Raw genomic sequence first — 21,566 nt, 5'->3', positions numbered from 1 at the left:
ATTTACACATCGAAAACTCAACTTACCATTTCATTTTCACTATCGCTCACATCCAAGTCTCCACGAAAGTTGAACCTGGAACACATACGACATACATTAGATATTTTTGCTCTCTCATCTGCCGAAATAAATTTTCTGTCAATGTATATGTTAGTAACCGACATAAAGTAAGTTAGCACAATATATTAGTTTCAGTGATTAATTACAAAGATACGATAATGGATAATTTTATCTTACTTTAACCTCAGCTATCAAATGTAACAACATTTAAGCACCAAAATGGTCCTTCTGACAACAGATACTGTTTCGGACTGTGTTACTCTCTGAAGAATTGTATTTTACACACTACAACTTCTTAACTACACTTTCAATTCTGTGTAAAGTTACTTTAGTTCACTGCTGCTATAATGCAACAAATAGAGACATCTGATACAGTATGAAATATCACACGAGCAGAAACCTATAAAGAATACACTAGATGGTTTCACGTGGTAAACGAATATTCAAGATATAAATATACACAACAAAAACTAGCTCTTATATTACACGTCATGAAGTAGGAAGACGGGTTCGTATCCAAAAGGAGGGTAGACGTAACACGTCTTAGATACGGCTAGTGAGTGTCTAAGAGGAGAGCAGACGTCATATGATGTCTTACACTGGGCTAGTGAGTATCTAAGAGGAGGGCAAACATAACACGATGTCATATTGAGCAAATGACCATTCAAGAGGAGGGCAGACGTGCTTGTATACAGGTTAAATAACTTAAACTTGAAACACGGACATATAACACGAGTTTTGTTTTTGTTTTGTTTTTTTTAATTTCGCGCAAAGCTACAAAGGCTATCTGTGCTAGCCTTTTCTAATTTAGCAGTGTGAAACTAGAGGAAAGGCAGCTAGTCATCCCCACTTACCGTCAACTCTTGAGCTACTCTTACCAGTGGGATTGACCATCACATTATAACGCAATCACAGCTGAAAGGGCAAGCATGTTGGGTGCGACCGAGATACGAACCCATGACCCTCAGATTACGAGTCGAGCGCTCTAATCATCTGGCCATGTCGGGCCAACACGAAAATTGCATCTCAGTTTTCTTATCCCAAATCAATGGGCTTTCAAACAACAGAACTGCTACACTGGGTAAGAAAAAATCCAAAAGCTAGTTTCACACACACACATTTTTACACTTCATGATTTAGAAAAAGATAGTGATACAAAACCCACATATCTTGAAAGAACGAACACAAAGACAGTGGTATAAACCATCAACAAATAAGGGAATATTTCACTCAACATTCACTTAACACGTGCTAAACACACACAAAACACATAGGTCCAATCCCATACATAAAATTGGTTGTCTGAAAAAGTGCAGCTTTTACACATACAAACAACAAATCAATCACTAAAACAAGATACACAGACGAATATAACAAAGCCTTGGAGCAACATGGAATCAATTGGATCAACAACAAACCTTCATGGCCAGTCCTCATCAATGACATACATAAATTTTCTGTTAAACTCGTTTAAATTTACTTCCTTTGCAACATCTGAAGGCAACGTATTCTAAAGGCCAACCACCCTGTAAGAAAACTTAGAATGTCTTAACTGAAGATGGCTCCTACACCCTGGAAAAATCTATTCTTGTGTTCTCTTAATCCTACTATTCTCATTTTTAAATGTGAAAAAAGATACCGCATCAACGCTAACAATTCCTTTTACAATATTAAACCCACATGAAATCCACTCTAACTTCTTTTTTTCAACAGAAAGCAGTCCGAGAGATTTCATCTTCTCGTATGGCAATCCCTCCGTTCCAGACACCATTTTACAACACTTCTCTGAACCCTTTACAACAACCGTCTCCTCCGAGATAAATATCCCACGATTGAACACAATATTCCAAATGTGGCATAACCAGTGACCTGTACAACGAAATTATACCATATTTATACTTGTACTCGGTAATTCTGCAGATACAACCAGAAATCCTATTTATCCTACCACTAGCTTGGGTGGCTTTAAAGACTGATCGACTATTATACCAAGTTTCCTGTTACACACAAAGTTTACTTTTGATTCTCTGCTGCTAAAACCATGCAACACTTTTTAAAGCAACATTTAAAACATCACAAGGGGATAGCTGATGTTTTAACATTGAGTTTTCAGCAAAGCGAGTTTTTATACTGTTACTTCTGCAAGCTGTTGTCGAAGAAAGTTAATCAAAAGATTCCACATCGAAAACTTTACCAGAATTGTTGACAAGTCAACGAGTGTTTGTTTATTAATCAAAGACTATACGTAGTTTACCCCGTTTCACACGCACAGAAGCAAGATAAACAAATACACAATACAAGTTTATCCCTCGTATTCCCACTTCATTCTATAGTGTTCATTAAAAGCGGTTTGGGATTCACACAAAATACACCATAATGAGTTGTTTTTAATACAACATTCACTAGAGAAGCGACTCCAGAAAGTCAAAATTAGTTACCTTTATGTAAGAGACGTAAGGAACCTCCAATAATTATAATAATTAGTGTAATTAAATACGGCATTGATACCTTTTTAAACTTCTTCCGTGGCTACTTATTAAAAACCTTGGAACTAATCCCACACATACACACCCATGTATATAAAAAATTAATACTTAAACAATCAAGCAAAATAAAATCAACAGGTAGAACTGCATTAAAAACAGTAAATCTAAACCAATGGTAAATAACATTTATATAAACAAAACATCCATAAAGGGTGTCCCACAAGTCTGAGTCCATAGGGAAAATAGACCTTATAATGTTGATACACATTTCTAACGTAAGCTGTACACATTTCACACACAAATACCCTGAAACAGGACAGCAGTAACTGATATGTATATATAGCTGTTAATGGCATGCAATTTGAATAACAAATAAATTGTGCATTTTTCCTTACGGATCTAGATTTCCTGGACAAACGCTCATTTTGAACTTTCCAGCCTCTACCACTTATTATATTCCAAAGAAATCTCTTTTATTACACGTTATTTAAACATTTTAGATGTATTTTATATTACACACTTTGTTACACCGCCAATCATGTTGATACGTCTTTCTTTAAAATTTAAGTTACGATCTATCACTCTGAACTTCATCACTTCATGTACATTTGAAGTCAGAGTGTGCGATGTACGAGTATGCCAGCTTGAAGCAGTTTCCAGTCAACTCTAGTGTTTTGTATGTATGTGACTAGCTTACACAACTAAATACTGTGTTTGTAACTCATCATTTAACGTTAGTGTTATACGTGCATGTATTTTTCATGGCAACGCTACTAAAGTTATCTGCTGCTGTCCCTAACTTTCAACTCCGGATCATACGCCAACACCCACCATTAGCTTTTATGCTGCTCTTTATCAGCGGGCAGTGAGATTAATCGTCACATTATAACTCCGCCACGACTGAAAGAAACTATCATATTTGGCACGGAGTATCGATCTCAGTATCCAAGTACTACGAGTCGAACCTTACACACCAGACCATGGCAATATTACATGCACGTGTATAGTGTGCCTAATTAAATGTGTGTGTGTGTGTGTGTGTGTGTGTGTTTGACTAGTATATTAATACTAGTGTTATGTAAACCAATGATTAGTTATACATAATATCCATTACTTTGAACACCAGTCTCAAATGGGAGATTTTCTTTTTCAACACTGGAGAGTGGAAATACATGGGGCATAAATACTAACTTACGATACGGTCCTCTTAAGTTAAATTTCGACTTCGGACACTAACATAATAAAAATAAGATAGACGGGTGTCACAAAGTACGAAAACATACAACGCTGCGTGTCTCAGTAGTCGCAGGAGAGGGGTGGGGGTGCTTTGTAGTAGGTATACTATGGGCAGACACCACACACCAACTTTGCGCTTACAAACACATGAATTTTCCAAGATAGGAAAATAAATATTCTAAAATTAGTAGAAACCCGAAAAACACGTGCGGTCGTGGTAACTATTTAAATATAGAACTTCCAGAAAAATACAGTCGTGAACAAGTCCACTTGTCTTAGGCCTAACATTACTTAGGTCTCTGTTAAATACGATTTATATTCGATAAAAAGATAAACCTTTGTAACTTTTATTCGTTTTCGCTTTCGTTTAGTTAGGATTAAACATGAAATGCATGCGCACGCGCATTTAGACAGTAAGGTGCGAGCGTATTTTCAGGGAGACAAAACAGTGTTATAATGAATTACATAATTTGTTTTAAAAAGCTAAGGAAGAAGTGATAAGAATTCGAAAGCAAAATATAACTTAACATAATTAAAATCTGCGCACTAGATTTTCATGTATAATTCCACCAATAAAATGTTTCTTCACAAAACACCGTTCATATATAATAAATAATAATTGCCTTTTTTCACACAGCTATCCATCACCAGCATTTTGCTGGTACGTGTCATGTCAAAATATAACCATAGTTACCTTGTATGTTTAAGCATTCACACAATTTTCAAAATCTGTTTTCCAAGATATATAATATACATTTAACATATAAATAAAATATGAAAATAATGACTTCTCATTTGTTCACTCAAATTATATTTCAATATATCACTGGTTATAACGACTTGTCCTTTTATACAGTGTCGCATGTCAGTCTTTTATTTATGATGCAAGCTAAGTCTTAGGGACATATTAGTCGAGGTACAAGACAAGCAATGTCGAAATATCGTGCGACATTACGCGTGCGGTCAACTTTTACTTACGCATACCTACAAAATAAGTCACGTGTCGATGCGTCTTCCTAGGATAACGTGTTTTCAAAGTTACAAGACGAACTATGACAACAATAAGGGTTATCAGTTGGTCAAAAAATTTAACAACAAAAATACATATACGTTCTAATCACGAAAGAGCAAGTGTCCCCTAAACTTCCGCGAATGTTCACGAGCTTTCGATTATAAAATGTGTATAAAATTCAATTACATTATTTGTAAAAGTTGATGAAAGGTAACAAACAACTAGCTACTTTCAGTAACCTTATAGGTTGTACAATGCGATAGTTGGAGGAGAATAATTTAGTTAACGGGCGTTACGTATTCATAATAACTAGATTTATTTCTATTACCTCTACATTTTAAACAAGAATTTCCGGTTAAAAGGGTTTGTGTTTTGAATTTCGCGCAAAGCTACAAGAGAGCTATCTGCGCTAGCCGTCCCTAATTTAGCAATGTAAGACCAGAGGGAAGGCAGCTAGTCATTATCACCCACCGCCAACTCTTGGGCTACTCTTACCAACGAATAGTAGAATTGACCGTAACATTATAACGCCCCCCACGGCTAAAAGGACGAGCATATTTGGTGTGGCGAGGATTCCAACCCGCGACCCTCTGTTTACGAAGCGTTTGAACACGACACTTAATTAGTTTAAATAATTCCAAGAAGCTTTAAAGCTTGTAATTAGGGTTAGTGTGATGTTTCGTCTCACATGTAACCATTGCTTTATATCTACCAACGACGGTATTGCTTTTTCATAACTTCATAAAATTTTAGAGATAAAAGGAACTTATTAGCCCATGAAGGATGTCCTTTCCAGCTCCAAACTATAACCGACCTTTACTACTTGTATATTCAGACGAATTGTTCCTGGACTCGAGTTAAATGTTCTGCCTCCACCACCCTTCAAGAACGCTCATTCCAACAGCCAACAACTATGTTTGAAAAGTAATAGTGTAAACAATCCTTATACTGCTAATCACAAAAACGTATCATAGATCTATATTATCAATGTCCTTAATAATCATAAACACTTCTATCAAATCCTCTCTGACCCTTCTCTCTAGAGAAATCAAGTTTAGAGATTTTAGCCTCTCCTCATAAGACAATCCCACCATCCCAGATATCATCCTAGTGGCTTTTCTCTGAACTTTCTCTAAAACTTTCAATGTCCTTCTTGAAGAACGGAGCCCAAAGCTGTACACAGTATTCTAAATGAAGCCTTACAAGTGATCTTTACAGTGAAACAATAACATTCCTTGCCTTGTATTCAATATTAGTGTAGATGGTACCCAAAATCCAATTAGCCCTATTGATATATACAGTACACTGTTTAGATGACTTAAGTAATTTTTTCATCACAAAAACAAACTTTTTCTTCAACCACAATTTATTCCCATTTAAGTTGTAACAATAATTTGAACATTAAAAACCTATATTCATCACCTTACATTTTGGATGGTTAAACATCATCCTCCATCAATTGATCTAAGTCTCCCTGTAATTCTACAGCATCTTTGATACAGTTAGCTACATCTAAAACCTTAATGTCAGCTACAAACGTCAGTGTTTTGTTAGTAATTCCAAAGTCAGTATCATTAATATCAATCAGAAACAGCAGAAGACCCAGTAGAGAACCCTGAGAAACCTCGTATCAACACACGTAGGGCGTCGAATTACTCAAGCATCACCGTAACCGTGCATACCACCTTTATTAACTACATTTATGCGCACCTAAAATTCTCGGTCGCTTTTAAATTCTGAGAAATTCAAATTAAGAACATAACGATTTAACACTCAATCAATGAACAAGCAGTATGAAAGATCTACAGACATTTCTGTATTAAAACGAACCGTAAAACTTTCTTATAGGTTCCAAATACAACGCAAAAGCATGCCACATGTACTGCAGGATGTATAATTTATTTATGAATAATATTTGTTTTTCATAAGTTATATGCATAGCGCATGTTTGTAATATTTCTTTTGGTGCAAGTGTAATGAATGGTTGAATCCATTTTTACAGAAACACAGTGTCGCATCGATTGGGTAGATAACACAAACAGTTTGTAAAATAACGTATGAACAGAAAAATATGTATGTTCGGTCTTCTGTATCCAAAGAAGCAGTTGCTTTTTTATCATTCAGTATACACAAAAGTGGCTTCTGTTTTGGTAATATTTGACAAAATATCAAAGCATACTGAATAGTGTAAGGAGAGTTTTCGTTTTAATTTGGATCATGTGAAGATATGGAAATTCTACACCTTACATATTAAAACTTTTATAAATGTGTCGAATAATCACTACATGGAAGACATGCTTTGTGAAAGTGAGTGTTCATAAACGAAGAAAACGGATCACTAATAAATTATGACAATTGTCACTAATAAAAAATTTGAATTTTTATAAATGTTTTATTACACTCAGTTTATCCTAGAACACACACACAAACTTCGTGCTACTCACGAGTGCAGCTGAATGCAACATCACAAAATTATGAATTTCAAGCGCATAGGTAAGAAAATAGCATTCACACAAATAGCAAAATTAGGCTTAACCACATACTTTGTAATGTTAAGAAAATAATTTAAAAAAACGACTTTTTATATTTCTTGTCGTTTTTTGAAAGATTTGTTTGGGCTACTGGTGCTCTATCCATAACGGGTATCGAAACGCGACTTGTAAAAGTTATAAGGCCCAATGACACACTGCTGAAAGAACAGTTTGTATCAAGTACATAATTGCGATTATATTTTACATGTTTCGAAGAAGAATATATATAACCTATGAACTTTCTGAAAGCATATATAGTTTCATCTGAAGAGAATTTCCGTTAGCTGGAATTATTTTCTTTTCTTTGTGGTTTATCTGGAACGGCGTGTGGTGTAAGGTAACGTGACTTGATATGCACACACGTGACGACGTTTTTTTAAACGGATACTCTGTGTTAACGTTATTCAGCTGTGTAACATTAGTAAGTCTAAGTATCTCGCAATTCCACTGGCATGGACTCACGGTGCAGCGACTGGGTTAACAGAAAGAAGACCTTCTAAACACTTATTAATCTGAAATGTCTAGACGATTAGTTTGAAATTTAAGGGTTTTGCACATTTGAATTATGCGAAAGGATTTAAAAATTGTCTAAGTGATTTAAAATACGAAAACAATTTGTATACAAGCATTTCTTATTTTGTGTGGGCCACAGCAGTGTTTCTCGGCCGGATCTGCTAGAAGACTTCCCCCCCCTCGCGTCTGGACCTTGGCTATAGCAAACCTTCTCTACAAGGATAACAAAAAATTATTGATGTATCTTGGTACAGTTCGTCATATTTCACATAAAACACACGATACGTACGTCTCTCAGACATCTCAACGAAATAAAAATAAATTATGACTCATCCAGCGAAGACAGCTTTTTGTTTTGGCAAAACCACTACTACAAATTCAGTGATTTTTTTTAAAGTTTAGGACAATTTAAGTCTCGTCAAAATAACTGATTAGTTTCGTAGCGTATAAATGGTTTGTCTTGTTCGGGATACCTCCGCAAAGCTGCACATGGGTTACTTATACGCTCCAATTTTTGGAATTAAATGTTTGGAGAAATGCCCGATAGCAACTAAACAACATCCTCAGCAAACTCTTAGGCTGCATTTATCTAACAGTGGTATTTGAAGGTCACTCTAATAACGCAACAACGGATTTAAAGTGCAAAGTGGAATTTTGCAGGCACGTGACATGAAACATGGATATCTCGATTCGCAGTCCAGCACAATGAATAAATTAAATACTGACACCAAACTACAAAACAATTGTGTACGTCTTATTAAACATCTTTAAAAGTTTCCATGTAACAGACATGTAAACATTTAGTATTAATATTTTATTGAACTATTTATAAAGATAACTTAAAATATTTATTCCTCTGCAAATTGGTATACAAATAGTTCATGTTATAAACAGGTACATATATTGATCTTAAAATATACATTTATGCTTCTACATTTATACAAAACTACATCGACGGTACATTTTTCTGAATAGTTCACCACAAACCAATAACACAGAAATATAATATTTGATAGATAAAAAGGCAATTTTAAACTGTAAAAGGTATTATAAACCTAACTTTTACAGAAACCCTATACTTCAAATGATAGTTAAGTGAACACATGGATATATATTTTATAATCATGAAAAGAGCCAATTAAATGCCAATTATTTCGGGCCCCAAGTGCTTTCATCGAAACGAAAACGTTCCCAGCTAATCGATCGCCATGTTTCGTGTTGACGAAATCGACTGGTACTCTCGGTCGAGAAATACCAGCTAATTACAACAAACATAAATCTATATATCCACAGTGATGTAAGCCATGTGTGATAGAGGATTGTAACAATCAAGTGGCACAGTTTACACCCGCAATCAACACATATATAAATTATCATAACACCTGTCACGAATTAAATGTCACAATACACCAGATTTGACAGACAAATTTACTGCAATAGGTTCAGTTTTCATGAAAGAGAATTAGGTAGTAGTTTAATAACCTAACAATTATCTTTACAAACCTACCAAAATACCGTGAAACAAAATAAACACTAACGAGTCCTCAAATACAGAAAGTTGGTAGTTTTTTTTAGCTGTTCATGAAATACAAGAAATATTTACCAGTCATGACGTATAAAGACAAAAATTAACATTAATTTTCTATCTATTCTACGATTATCCATTAACAATTCATTTATCTTGTTATTACTCTAAGTATCAATTTTTTTTACAAGTAAAATAGGAAATTAATTAAATAAATGTTTTAACTGAGTTTTACTCACACAGACATCCAGTCTCTCGACGACAACGTAGCAAAGTCTTTCATAATGAAAACTTTTCGTTTAACATCAGTATACAGTGTAATAACGTGTACTTCTCTGAGTTAAATGTAGCTAGTTTGTCGAAGTGTAATGCTAAAGATGTCTTCATTGAGTGTACGTAGAAAAACATTATTTTGTGCGGTAAAAGCATCCCGGTGTGGTCACAGCTTGTTACGCGGTAGTCGTCACATCTAACGTCGCAAGCGCAGGCTCACCCTTGACAGCCCAGAGCACGGGAACCCTCCTTAGGTACCGCAGAATAAGAAAACATAATAAAACACGACGTGCACCGTAACCATCATGGATTACTATGGAGTTATGACAGAGACCACGCGCTGGTGAAGGCAAGTGACAAGAGAAAAGACAACACGTGTTTTCAGCTGGTTGACAACGTCGATGTTGGGAATTCTTAACGACTTAAATGTAGACATTACGTGAAGATACGGGGATAATTTCACATATTTAAAATAACCAAAGGAGGCGAATGAAGAGTTACAAACACCAGTATCAACCAAGAAAAACGGACGTGTATACTACAATTTACGCAAAAACTGTATGCTTGAAATTCGGTTAAAGATAACAGCTGCAAGCTGTTATAAAACCACCCGCTACTAAATAGAGAACGTCGCTACGGTAGCTTAGCAACACCAGCAGGACTCTTCCATTAGTATTAAACACGGGGGTTGCGTGTCACTCCTCAAGGTAACACTCCATACTTTGCCTCTACGAGTAACTTATTCTCAGCTTCCTCTGACTTCGTTACGTCAGAGGTCAGTCAACAGTGTTATGAGTGGAAGAGTTTTCTCCGCGATGTACGAGTGTGATAACAGGAAATTCCACAACAAACAAATTAAGATGGTAGTTACTTTTATTCAGATTTCGTGACAGTATTCTATAACAAGAATGTTGTTGATCCATACATTATGTTACATCAGTAACTGAGGCTTTTACCACCCCAGCACAAAGATACAAGTAGTTCATTCGTAAATTAATATTACAAAAAATACTTAAACTTAATTTTTTTCTTATTTCGCTGTACCCGAATTTCTTTAATACTATTTGTTATATTTCGCGTGCGTAACGTCTTGTTTTGATAAATATCAAATGAACTACGTCACACACCAAAGTTCTTGTGGCTTGGAATGTTTTATAAAATTAAAAAAAACAAAACAATAATGGGCTAGGACAACTAAAACAAGTTCGAGTTTTTGGAAAGTTCAAAATTATGTCGGTATGTTATTTAACTTCATATACTTTTTGAAGATAAAGTGTTAAAAATAGTTTCCACACATTCGGTTAGTTATGAGTTTAAGAAGTTTAAACACACAAGGCAATGTTTTACAATGCTGAAGCTCTAGACCCCTGAAGGCCGTGAAACAGTTTTTGGGGGGCCGCCAAAACAAGGAAAATAAGCCGAAAACAAAGATAATAAATTAATTTTAATTGAAAATAAACAATAAACTAATAAATATGTTGAATCAATTAAACGATACAGTATGTCGAAAAGATATATTGTTTTTACTATGGCACTAATTTTCAATGATCAAATTATTTTATTGACAAAGTGAGCCTCAGATTAAAAGTTTTGGAACCACTGACTTAGTTTACTTGCTGTTTTTTTTTAACGTAAAATTCTAGTTTTAAGTTTTCTCGAAAAGTCCAGACAGCAGTCTCGTTACGGTCTGAACAATTGTATAAACATTCCACATCCTAACCATAGTAATCCTAAATTAAAGCCACATCAAACGTGTTTTTTTTATATTTTAAACAGCTTGTTTTAGATTGTCAAATTTTCTTCTCCCGCGTTTCATCTTAACCTTTACATCTATCTTATTTAACCTTCATTCTGGAGACAATGTAAATAGGAATTCTTTACATATTTTGAATTCATATAAAAAAAACTGTTCAATATCGACATTTTATTTTACTTAGAGAACTGTGAAAAAACCTTCGAACAAAGTTCTGTTTAACTTAAAGGACCATATTCGAATTTTGTTTCATTCAAAATACAATGAAAAAAACCTTCGAATATTAGAATTTTGTTTCACTTAAAATACAATGAAAAAAACCTTCGAATATATGAATTTTGTTTCACTTAAAATACAATGAAAAAACCTTCGAATATATGAATTTTGTTTCACTTAAAATACAATGAAAAAAACCTTCGAATATATGAATTTTGTTTCACTTAAAATACAATGAAAAAACCTTCGAATATTAGAATTTTGTTTCACTTAAAATACAATGAAAAACTTCGAATATCAGAATTTTGTTTCACTTAAAATACAATGAAAAACTTCGAATATCAGAATTTTGTTTCACTTAAAAAAGGACAAAAATTTCGATTCACATTAAAATTACTAACTCCATCTTAAACTTGCAGTAACATTTTAAACTGAATTGTATAGTTCTGTGCTTAACTACAAACAAAGAAATTTATAACGTAAACAATATGCTTGTGACGTTCTTCTGCTAAAGCTGTTTCATTGATTTTATATTCGTTTGTTTTGAATTTCGCGCAAAGTTACACGAGGGCTATCTGCGCTAGCCGTCTCTAATTTATGGGTGCAAGATTGGAGGGAAGGCAGCTAATCATTACCACCCAACGCCAATTCTTGGGCTATTCTTTTACCAACAAATAGTGAGATTGACCGTCAGATTATAAAGTTCCCAGGACTGAAAGGGCGAGCATGTTTGGTACAACGTGGATTCGAACCCGCGACCCTCAGATTACGAGTCGAGTGCCTTAACCGCCTGGCCATACCGGGCCACATGGTGAGAAACGAAACAGTGAGGTTGCATGCATTTGTTACTCTACAGGTTACTACACAATTCTGTACTACTGTTTTTCATATGATCCTCAGAGAGAAAAAGTCCTGCAAATAGTCACGTTTTAGCTATAATCCTTGAATACACACACAGAGGTGGTTGTAAAGATTTGCTTAACCATTTCTTTTTAAAACTAGGTTGGTGAACTCTGTGAGCTTTCTAAAGATTAAGTGTAAATGAATAACAAATAGAACGAACGGATTCGAGTTTGGTATAAATTTCAAGTTTCCTTCTTTATATAGTGCAAAGGGACGGTCCACGTCCCACTTACAACATTACTTTCAACCCAAGCATTGCCAAGTACTTTGGATAGTTTAAAAATAAAAATCCCTGGTAAATGGTCAAATTAGTGCTAATTGCAACGTTTTAGCAATGCTGCTGTACATGTTTGACATTTAGGATTTAAATAGTTGGTAATTACAAACACAGTACGTACAAATAATTACAGATAATTAATTTGGTTTGAACTTTGCGCAAACCTACACGAGGGCTAGCCGTCCATAATTTAGCAGTGTAAGACTAGAGGGAAAACAGCTAGTCATCACCACCCACCGCCAACTCTTGGGCTATTCTTTTACCAATGAATAGAACGACTGATCGTCTTATCACCATATTTAACAAAGCAGTTCCAATTATTAGTCACGTTTGCATAATAAATAGTATTTGTTCATGTATATTGAAATATTTTACTTTCAATTATCAACATTTTATATTATTTTTCTGTTTGAAATGCCCCTCGCGAGTACAAAGGTATGTCTCCGGATTTACAACGCAACAATCAGAGGTTCGATTCTCCTCGGTGAGCTCAGCAGATAGCCTAATGTGGCTTTGCTATAAGAAAACAAACTGTTTGAAATAATGTTTTTAATATAAACATTTTTTTGAGGGGGTTGCATTTAAGCGAAAAGCTACATCATGGGTTATATGCAATACGCGCATTGTTGGGATTATAACATGATTTTTAGACTTTTTAAAACTTCAAATAACCGTTGAGCAATGAGAGTGAGGGTGTATCTTAATTGTTATATTTCTAAAACCTGCTCACATTTCACCCGGTAAATGAGACTGTTTGTTTAGAATTAAGCACAAAGCAACACAATGGGATATCTGTGCATTGCCTACCACGGGTATCGAAACACGGTTTCAAGCAGTGCGAGTCCGCAGACATGCCGCTGTACCACTAGGGGGCTCGAAAATAGAAATATCAGTTATTCAATGGGCAAAACTAATTAGTCCTTGCATGCCATACATTCTGAGTTACTAATAAATTTCGTTACATAGTTATAACGATTAATGTTATTCACACACATCTCTATACACATAATTGTTAACTGGTATTAATAACTTGAAACAGACAGGAAAGTCATCTAAGGTATCACGAAGTGGGAGCTGACATACAATTTATTACCAGCACACTTAGGTAGTAACAAAATAAATTATTTTTGAGCATTTCTAAATGGATAAAGATGGAAACTTACTTGTTCTGAAAACAAATTAATTAGCATACTTAAAAAACGCTTTATTTTACTTTCCAGTTGGTTTAGTTTTTATTTGATTTCGCTCAAAACCACACGAGGGCTATCTACGATAACAGTCCCTAATTTAAAGTGAGAGAATGGAAGGTTTGAACTTTGCGCAAAGCTACACGAGGGCTAGCCGTCCCTAATTTAGCAGTGTAAGACTAGAGGGAAGGCAGCTAGTCAATACCTTCCACTGCCAACTATTGGGCTACTCTTTAATAAACGAATGGTGAGGTTTACCGTGCCATTATAATATCCGCATAGCTAAACGGGCGAGCATGTACGACGATGGGGATTCGAACCTACGACTCGCAGATTGTGAGTCGAGCTCTCTCGCCACCAGGTCATGCTGGGCTCCATTTATAGTGTTTTGAATTTTTGAACTTAGATGTTTTCGTAACATCATGGCCATATCTTACTTTACATGAACAAGAGGAGCACAATTCAAAATAATTTAGCACTCGTCAACGGCTAGCTTGCACATTATTGGAAACAACTGTTTCGTAGTACAATCATCTGAAATGGCGAAGGTTAACATATACACATAGTACCAAAGATATCGATTACAGTTCGACAAAAATAATCTCTATAACAAGATTAAGTGTCTGTGTGTCACGTAACGTATCCTAAAACACTGGTCGCACCGACTATTAAATATCAAACGAATCACTTTGGTCCTGATGTTTTCACAAAAGTAAAAACTTTTCTTCCAACCACTTTAAGGGAGGTCTGGTACTTCGCAAGGACATTTTTACGGTGATTCCCCAAAAGCGGCCCCCAAATTCGGCATCGACTAACACTAGAACACGTAAATAAGTAGGCTTACTAATTACTGTTTATAACTTGATTAAAGAAATTAATTTGTATTACGGCGGCAATCATTATCAAACTGGAAAAGTACACAGTACTAGTTTCAACATGAAGTAATTGTTGATGACGAGAAACCCACTTGAAGAAAAATGTATCTCAGAACGGCTGGTGTGGGTATTAACACTATTGGTAAAGCAAAGAACAACGATTCGACATACTTCGGTAATCTTCATGTCGAAACGTTGTTTTCCGATTTATTAGTAAAAGTGTCAATACCCATACCAACCATTCTGAGATACACTAGTTCGAACACTACAGTTTCATTATAGTGGTCCTGGAAACAAAGGCCACAAGTTCTTGAATTCGCCAGTTCTTCGTACGATTCATAAACAGGATGAACAATATCACTAGTAAACTATCTTGATTATCTTGGGACTACCGAGATTTAGGTTTTCGTAGACCTGGGAAGGTCAAGTACATTTGACCGGTTTGCATGGCTGGTGATTACAGAATATTATTAGTTTAATTACTACAAGGGCAACACAGTTTCGCTACGTTATCGGCGTACTTTGATCTCTTTCATACCATGTACGTAATTATGATAACGTCAATATGCTGAATACTCTTTTGTTGTTATTATTTAGCTCTGCACAGCATGAGTAGTTTCAGTTGAAATCTTCATATTTTCACCAGTTTCAAATTTCTCGGAGAGCATTATACATAAATAGTATATTTTAATGTTGTTCGTTTGTCGTTTTTTTAATTTCACGTAAAGCTAAACAAGAGCTATTTGCGCTAGCCGTCCCTAATTTAGCAGTGTAAAGCAGTGTAAGGAAGGAATGTAGTTATTACCACCCACCGCCCACTCTTAAGCTACTCTTTTACCAACGAATAGTGGAATTGGCTGTAACTTAACGCTCCTATGGCTGAAAGGGCGAGCGTATTTCGTGTGACGGGGATTCGAATCTGTGACCCTCATATTACGAGTCGCCCTAACCACCTGACCATTCCGGGCTCTCTTTTTTAATGCTATCGTAGTAATTTAAAACTTAAGATGAGGTGTAAGCCTAACACGAAGTCGCTTTATGTTCATTTCCAATGTAAATATTTATTGGGTAGAGATACTTAGCTTCACAATGTATGCAGTAACGATCTAGTGCACATAATTCGTTTTTGTGCCAGACTAATATTTTGATTTATATTTGTTGAGCTACACGAGGGCTACTGAGCTACCCGTCCCTAATTGCTAGTCGAGCACCCTTAGCCACCTGGCCTTGCCAGGCCACTTGATTTATGAACGACTCTCAAAATACCGATAAAATCACTGTCAGTCAGTATGAGGTTTTCAGTGCTGTTGTTTTTCTCTACATCAACAGTAGAAGGACAGAAGAAGATGATCATGAAACCCAACAATTCTAGAGGTTGGAGTTCAAAGGCAGAAGTTTACGCTTCAACTAAAAGATGTTTTGAATTTTTATACACTTTTTACACACGTTAAGCACTTCGGATTAAAGTTCCTTGCGCAGTTGGCAAAACGTACTTTCTGTTCCATCTAGCGTGTGTGTGTGTGTGAAAGTATTTGATGTACATGAAAAAGGTGTTACTGTAATTTGCACAATGAGATAATTAAAGTGCTGTACTACAAGCACATAATAACAGTTTGTTCATCTGCAGTCTATGCGTTTATACAAAATATACGAAAAATGTTCGCACTGTTTTCAAACAGAGATCATGGATAAAATGTTTAGCCGCAGTATAGCTGCTCATAGAATGGCTTCGATTTTTTTTTTTCAATACAAAATTTGAACTTAACTCCATCTCTTGACCGATTTGAGACTACATTACAGCCGCGGCTATTGAGAATCCCCTCTTTTTAGTACTTAAATGAGTCCCCGAAACTGTTTTGTTTCAAAAGTAAATAAAACCAAAATTACAAGCAACAAGTATTTTCATTTCTTGTTTTTGCAGTTCATACGTTAAGCTGTATTGTAACCTACACAGTGCACAAGTCTTCTCATGATTCATGGCATGTGCACACTTTACTGACATCATAACAATACAGAGTGCAACCTTCATTAAGTGTCACTTAATGATCTCTTAAGGTCATTAAGTTCACAGTTTTTCCATGTTTGTTTATACTTATTTTGTTACCCATTTTTTACCCGTTAAAGTAGCACAAATTTCATAAGTTGTTTAGTAGCAGAACAGCACAGCTTTTAAAACAAGTCCTGAAATAAATCGTAAGAAAAACACTGATATGAAATCCACAGTAAATTATTTCTACATAATTAAATGTATCAAGAGATCTGAATATTAATTCTAACACAACTGTAGCAATGTATTACGTTGAATAGTAAAACTTTTTATCGACTTTAACGTTTTGATGAAACTACTGAAACACGTCCATGCGGTTTGCTTAATCTTAAGTTATCCTCCCAAACCCGGAGAGCATTACAAACCTTCCTGTTTATTAATAGGAATGATATTAATTAATGCTGAGAATATCATAGTTTAAAGATATGCCATAATGAAATTATGAGCACACCAAAAACGACTGTCTTTAGAAACTTGGTACCAAAAATTGATAATCCAAGTTAGTTTACGTGTGTGCTTTTGACGTGTTAATAAAATACCCCTAAGCACAGAGATTAATTTATTGTGTTTCCTTGATAACACAGTTGATATCGGTAAAATAGTCCCCACCTATCTTGTTGCACACTGGCCTCACGTGTATATTTTATTTTTTGTTTTTTTAATTTTGCGCAAAGTTACACGAGGGTTATCTCCGCAAGCTGTCTTTAATTTAGCAGTGTGAGATGAGAGGGGAAGGCAGCTAGTCATCGCCACCCATCGCCAACTCTTAGACTGCTCTTTGACCAACGAATAGTGGCATTGACCGTCACTCTATAATGTCCCCACGGTTGACAGGGCGAGCATGTTTGGTGAGACGGGGATTCGAACTCTCAACCCTCAGACCGCGTTCTAACCACCTGGGCATGTCCGACCTCTGAGTCTGTAGTCGCCATGTGATGAACAAAATATGTTTAACACTAATTATAGTGTCGGCCCGCACAATGCGATCAGAATTTTGATCTGATATCTTCTTGTGCCGTTAAGTTTTGTAACCATAATTGGTTTGGTTTGAATTTCACGCAAAGCTACTCGAGAACTATCTGCGCTAGCCGTCCCTAATTTAGCAGTGTAACACTAGAGGGAAGGCAGCTAGTCATCAGCACTTACCGCCAGCTATTGGGCTATTGTCTTACTAATTAATAGCAGGATTGGCCGTCCCATTATAATGTCCCCATACCTGTTAGGGTAAGCATGTTTTGTGTGACGGGGATTCGAACCCGCGACCCTTGGATTACGAGTCGAATGCCTTAACCACCTGGCCGTGCCTGGCCACTGTTACGATAAAACGAAAAAGTTACAAACTTGTATGTATCGGCATTCAATTGTAACATTAAAGTAACAAAAACATTTGTTATCCACATACGTGTTATGACCAACAGGAAGCTCCTGAAAATGAAATATACTAGAACACGGGCCTTGTATATCAGATTGTCTATACGTACTGTTTTTTTATCTTTAATTTCCAAACTTTTATCTCAGAAATACGTTCCAGTCAAGACCTCCTATGTAGCAGCGTTCCGTCACATTATACCTCCTTCAAATAAATGTTAAATACTAGTACTGTTGTTTTTAGTAGATTAACTAATCTGCTTTCTGTGCTTAAAGCAGTTTAATATCTTCATGATTACTATAAAACCTTAATATTGCCATTAATGTACTTCTGATTAAAGCAAGCTACCTGCATGGCTTGGAAATGAAAGATAATTCAGTAAAGAATGACTGAGTGTCCCACACGTATGGATGTGGACAAATAAGGTAAAATACACTATATTTTTATTTATTCAAATTGCATATCATTAACAACAAACATATCAATTCTCGGTATACTGCGTCATCAGGCTATTTTCTTTCCTGTAAAAGGCGTAAAATATTAAATTGATTTTTCACCAATTCGACATCATTAAAAATTGCGCACTTTCAAACCGGCTGCATCGGCGGAAATTCGAATAAGAAATAAACATGTAAACGAATTTTTAATGTAGAAATGATATGAGAATGACCGCATTTAATTTAATTTAATGACCGCAGAAACCGCACAGTTAGGGTGCTAAACTGTGGATTGAAGGCCTAAGGTTTGAGCCGTGATACTTTGTTGAACACGCGTTGCACTTACAACTGTGTGAACAGTAAAACAGTGTTCGTCAATTTAGTTATTCAGTTTGCAGCAGCCGTGTACAGGCGACAAATGATGCTTTCTAGTCTTCGCTTTTCTGATCAGAAGTCTGAAGTTAAAGATAGCCATGCTTGAACCTAGGTATCCCTGACCTGGCCATTCAAGTCCAGACTTGTTTGTTATTATATGCACAATGGTACACAAAGGACTATCTCTGTTCTGCCCATCACGGATGTTGAAACCCGCTTTCTAGCAGTACAAGTCCACCAATATACCACTGTGCCACTGAATGGCTTCATCGCTTAAGGATGCCTTTCCGGTTGGAAGTACTACCGCACAGACTTACTATTAGTGTAAAAGTAAACACCTGACCATCTACGCTCCGACTCTGAGGAACTGACTCCAGATTGAAGTCACTGATCTTCTGGATTTGGAGTTAATGTATTAACTAATTTATCCAACGATAGACAAGTTGTTGCACTAGAAGGGGTAAACCATGAATCTCAGCATATGAACAAATATATACAACTACTAGTTGTACATCCTGCAAGTTTTCTGCTTCAAGAGTAAATAAAACCAAAATTAAAAGTAACAAACATTTATTATCTCTTGTTTTTTCAAGTTTACACGTTATATTGTGGTGTAGCCTACTCGCGATTCATGGCATGCGCACACCTTACTGACACCACCACAGTAAAGAGTGAAACATTAAGTGTTATTCAGGTAAGTCAATTTAATGTATACTGGCTAACTGCCAGACAACACACCACTGTAAATTGGTGCTAATGTTTAAAACAGGTGGCTCCTCCAGGCGGACTTCGATCATCTTTCGGTGAAATAAATCTTCATGGTAGTTTTATGTACCAAGAGACAACTTAACACTGTAAAGCTGTTTAAAATACACAGAGAGATGCGGTAGCACAACAGACGCAAATATACAAAACTCATACCTGAAAATACAATAGCTTTATTTTTTTAACCGCGACATAACGGCTCATAGAACGGTACTGATTTGTTGTTCTTAAATTTGTTTTAATTTGTTTAGTTCCATCATTTAACCACGTTGAGCTATACTTACAAATTTTAATTAATATCTTTCATTACGCCCAAGGTCTCACAGGTTTACTTTACCAGCCAATCCTCAAATAGAAATATTTTCAAGTAGGATTAAAGATCCTGATGAATAAAACTGAACTGGATATACGCGTGCTCTACGCTTGGTATTGCTGAGGCACAAAAATATTGCAAAAAAAAAAAGGAAACAAAAGGTCACAGTTAATTTACTCTAATCCTTCCTAAAAAAATTTCAAGTGTCATGGCTATTGAAGATTCCCTCTTGTTTTTTGTTTACTATAATGTCACTGAGTTTTATTTTTTAAATTAATACCTGTAATTGAGCATTTGGATATAATTATATTAATAGTAATATTGAATACTTTACAGTTTAAAATAATAAGTATACAAGTGTAAAATTCGCATCTGCGCATTAAAAGCGTTCATTAGTTTTCGCTTCATGATAGCTCAGGTAATTATTTCAACTGTCACTTATACGAAACCGAAGTGTTCTGACAACACCAGCGAGTCTTATCTCCTATACAGTGTTTAATATATATAATTAATGCACTCTTAACATCTTCAAATATTATAAGTGCACTTATTACCTAATGCATAATGTTGCTCTCATGTACGCGCGCGCGTGTGTATGTTCGCGGTCGCGCTGTCGCTTTTGTTTGTGAGAATATGAACGTGTATTCCACAGTCATCGCTGGACAATTGCAGAAAATTAATAAATTGCAATAAACTTGTACAGAAAAGCAAACAAACATCTTTTAATGTATTTCACATATCAATTAGGCGTTCTTTCTCGGTTCAATTGAAGGCACAAGTTGTACAAAATGATCTTAACTTTTAAACATTCACACACAGAGACGTTATGTAGTTACCACACGATAGTCCGACGTTTTAAACAGTAGGTAAATTTAACTAGCATTTATGCACGTACACCATGTGTGAAGTAAAGATTCAGGCTCATTTGAAATTTAAACACAAACCCATATAATGAGCTATCCGTGCTCTGCCCACTACAGCTATCGAAATCCGGTTTCTAGCGCCCTAAGTCCACAGACGTTCCGCTGTGTCACTGGTGGCACGTGCGCGAAGGAAAGGGGGTTGGGGACTAAAGCGTAAGCGAATAACGTATTTTCAGACTTCTGGGTATCAAACGTTCTGTTATATTTCACAACAAATAAAAGTCGAGTTGTAAATTACGCGTAGTGACGATGTTTACAATCTCCTAACAATGGTTTGCACGAATTGAAACACACACGTTACTCCAGAATTCTATAAAGAATCAATATAAGCCTGACCCTCCTGGGTCTATATACTAATCCAAACAGAGAGAGATATTGTATAATCCCAATAAGCGAAGACCGGGAAATATTTTCATTAACCTACGTGTTAAAACTTCTCATTGTATCACGCATCTGTTACGAATAAGCAACTTTGCTGTTAAACCTACTT

At 35.7% G+C, this 21,566-nt stretch overlaps 1 protein-coding gene across 6 annotated transcripts in view; it reads right to left on the bottom strand.

The window, feature by feature from the left end:
• LOC143244340 (uncharacterized) overlaps positions 1–21,566 on the bottom strand; it is a 191,352-nt gene that overhangs the window by 61,550 nt on the left and 108,236 nt on the right. For all 6 annotated transcript variants that reach the window (XM_076488824.1, XM_076488823.1, XM_076488825.1 and 3 more), the window contains one exon: positions 27–75. In XM_076488824.1, coding sequence (XP_076344939.1) covers positions 27–75 — 49 coding nt within the window. The remainder of the gene's footprint in view (positions 1–26; positions 76–21,566) is intronic.

This window comes from Tachypleus tridentatus, chromosome 2, assembly GCF_004210375.1.
Source record: "Tachypleus tridentatus isolate NWPU-2018 chromosome 2, ASM421037v1, whole genome shotgun sequence".
In the NCBI taxonomy this organism is placed as follows: domain Eukaryota; kingdom Metazoa; phylum Arthropoda; class Merostomata; order Xiphosura; family Limulidae; genus Tachypleus; species Tachypleus tridentatus.
Note: the sequence above shows the minus strand (reverse complement) of the source record. Positions and strands in the feature narration are given on the sequence as shown.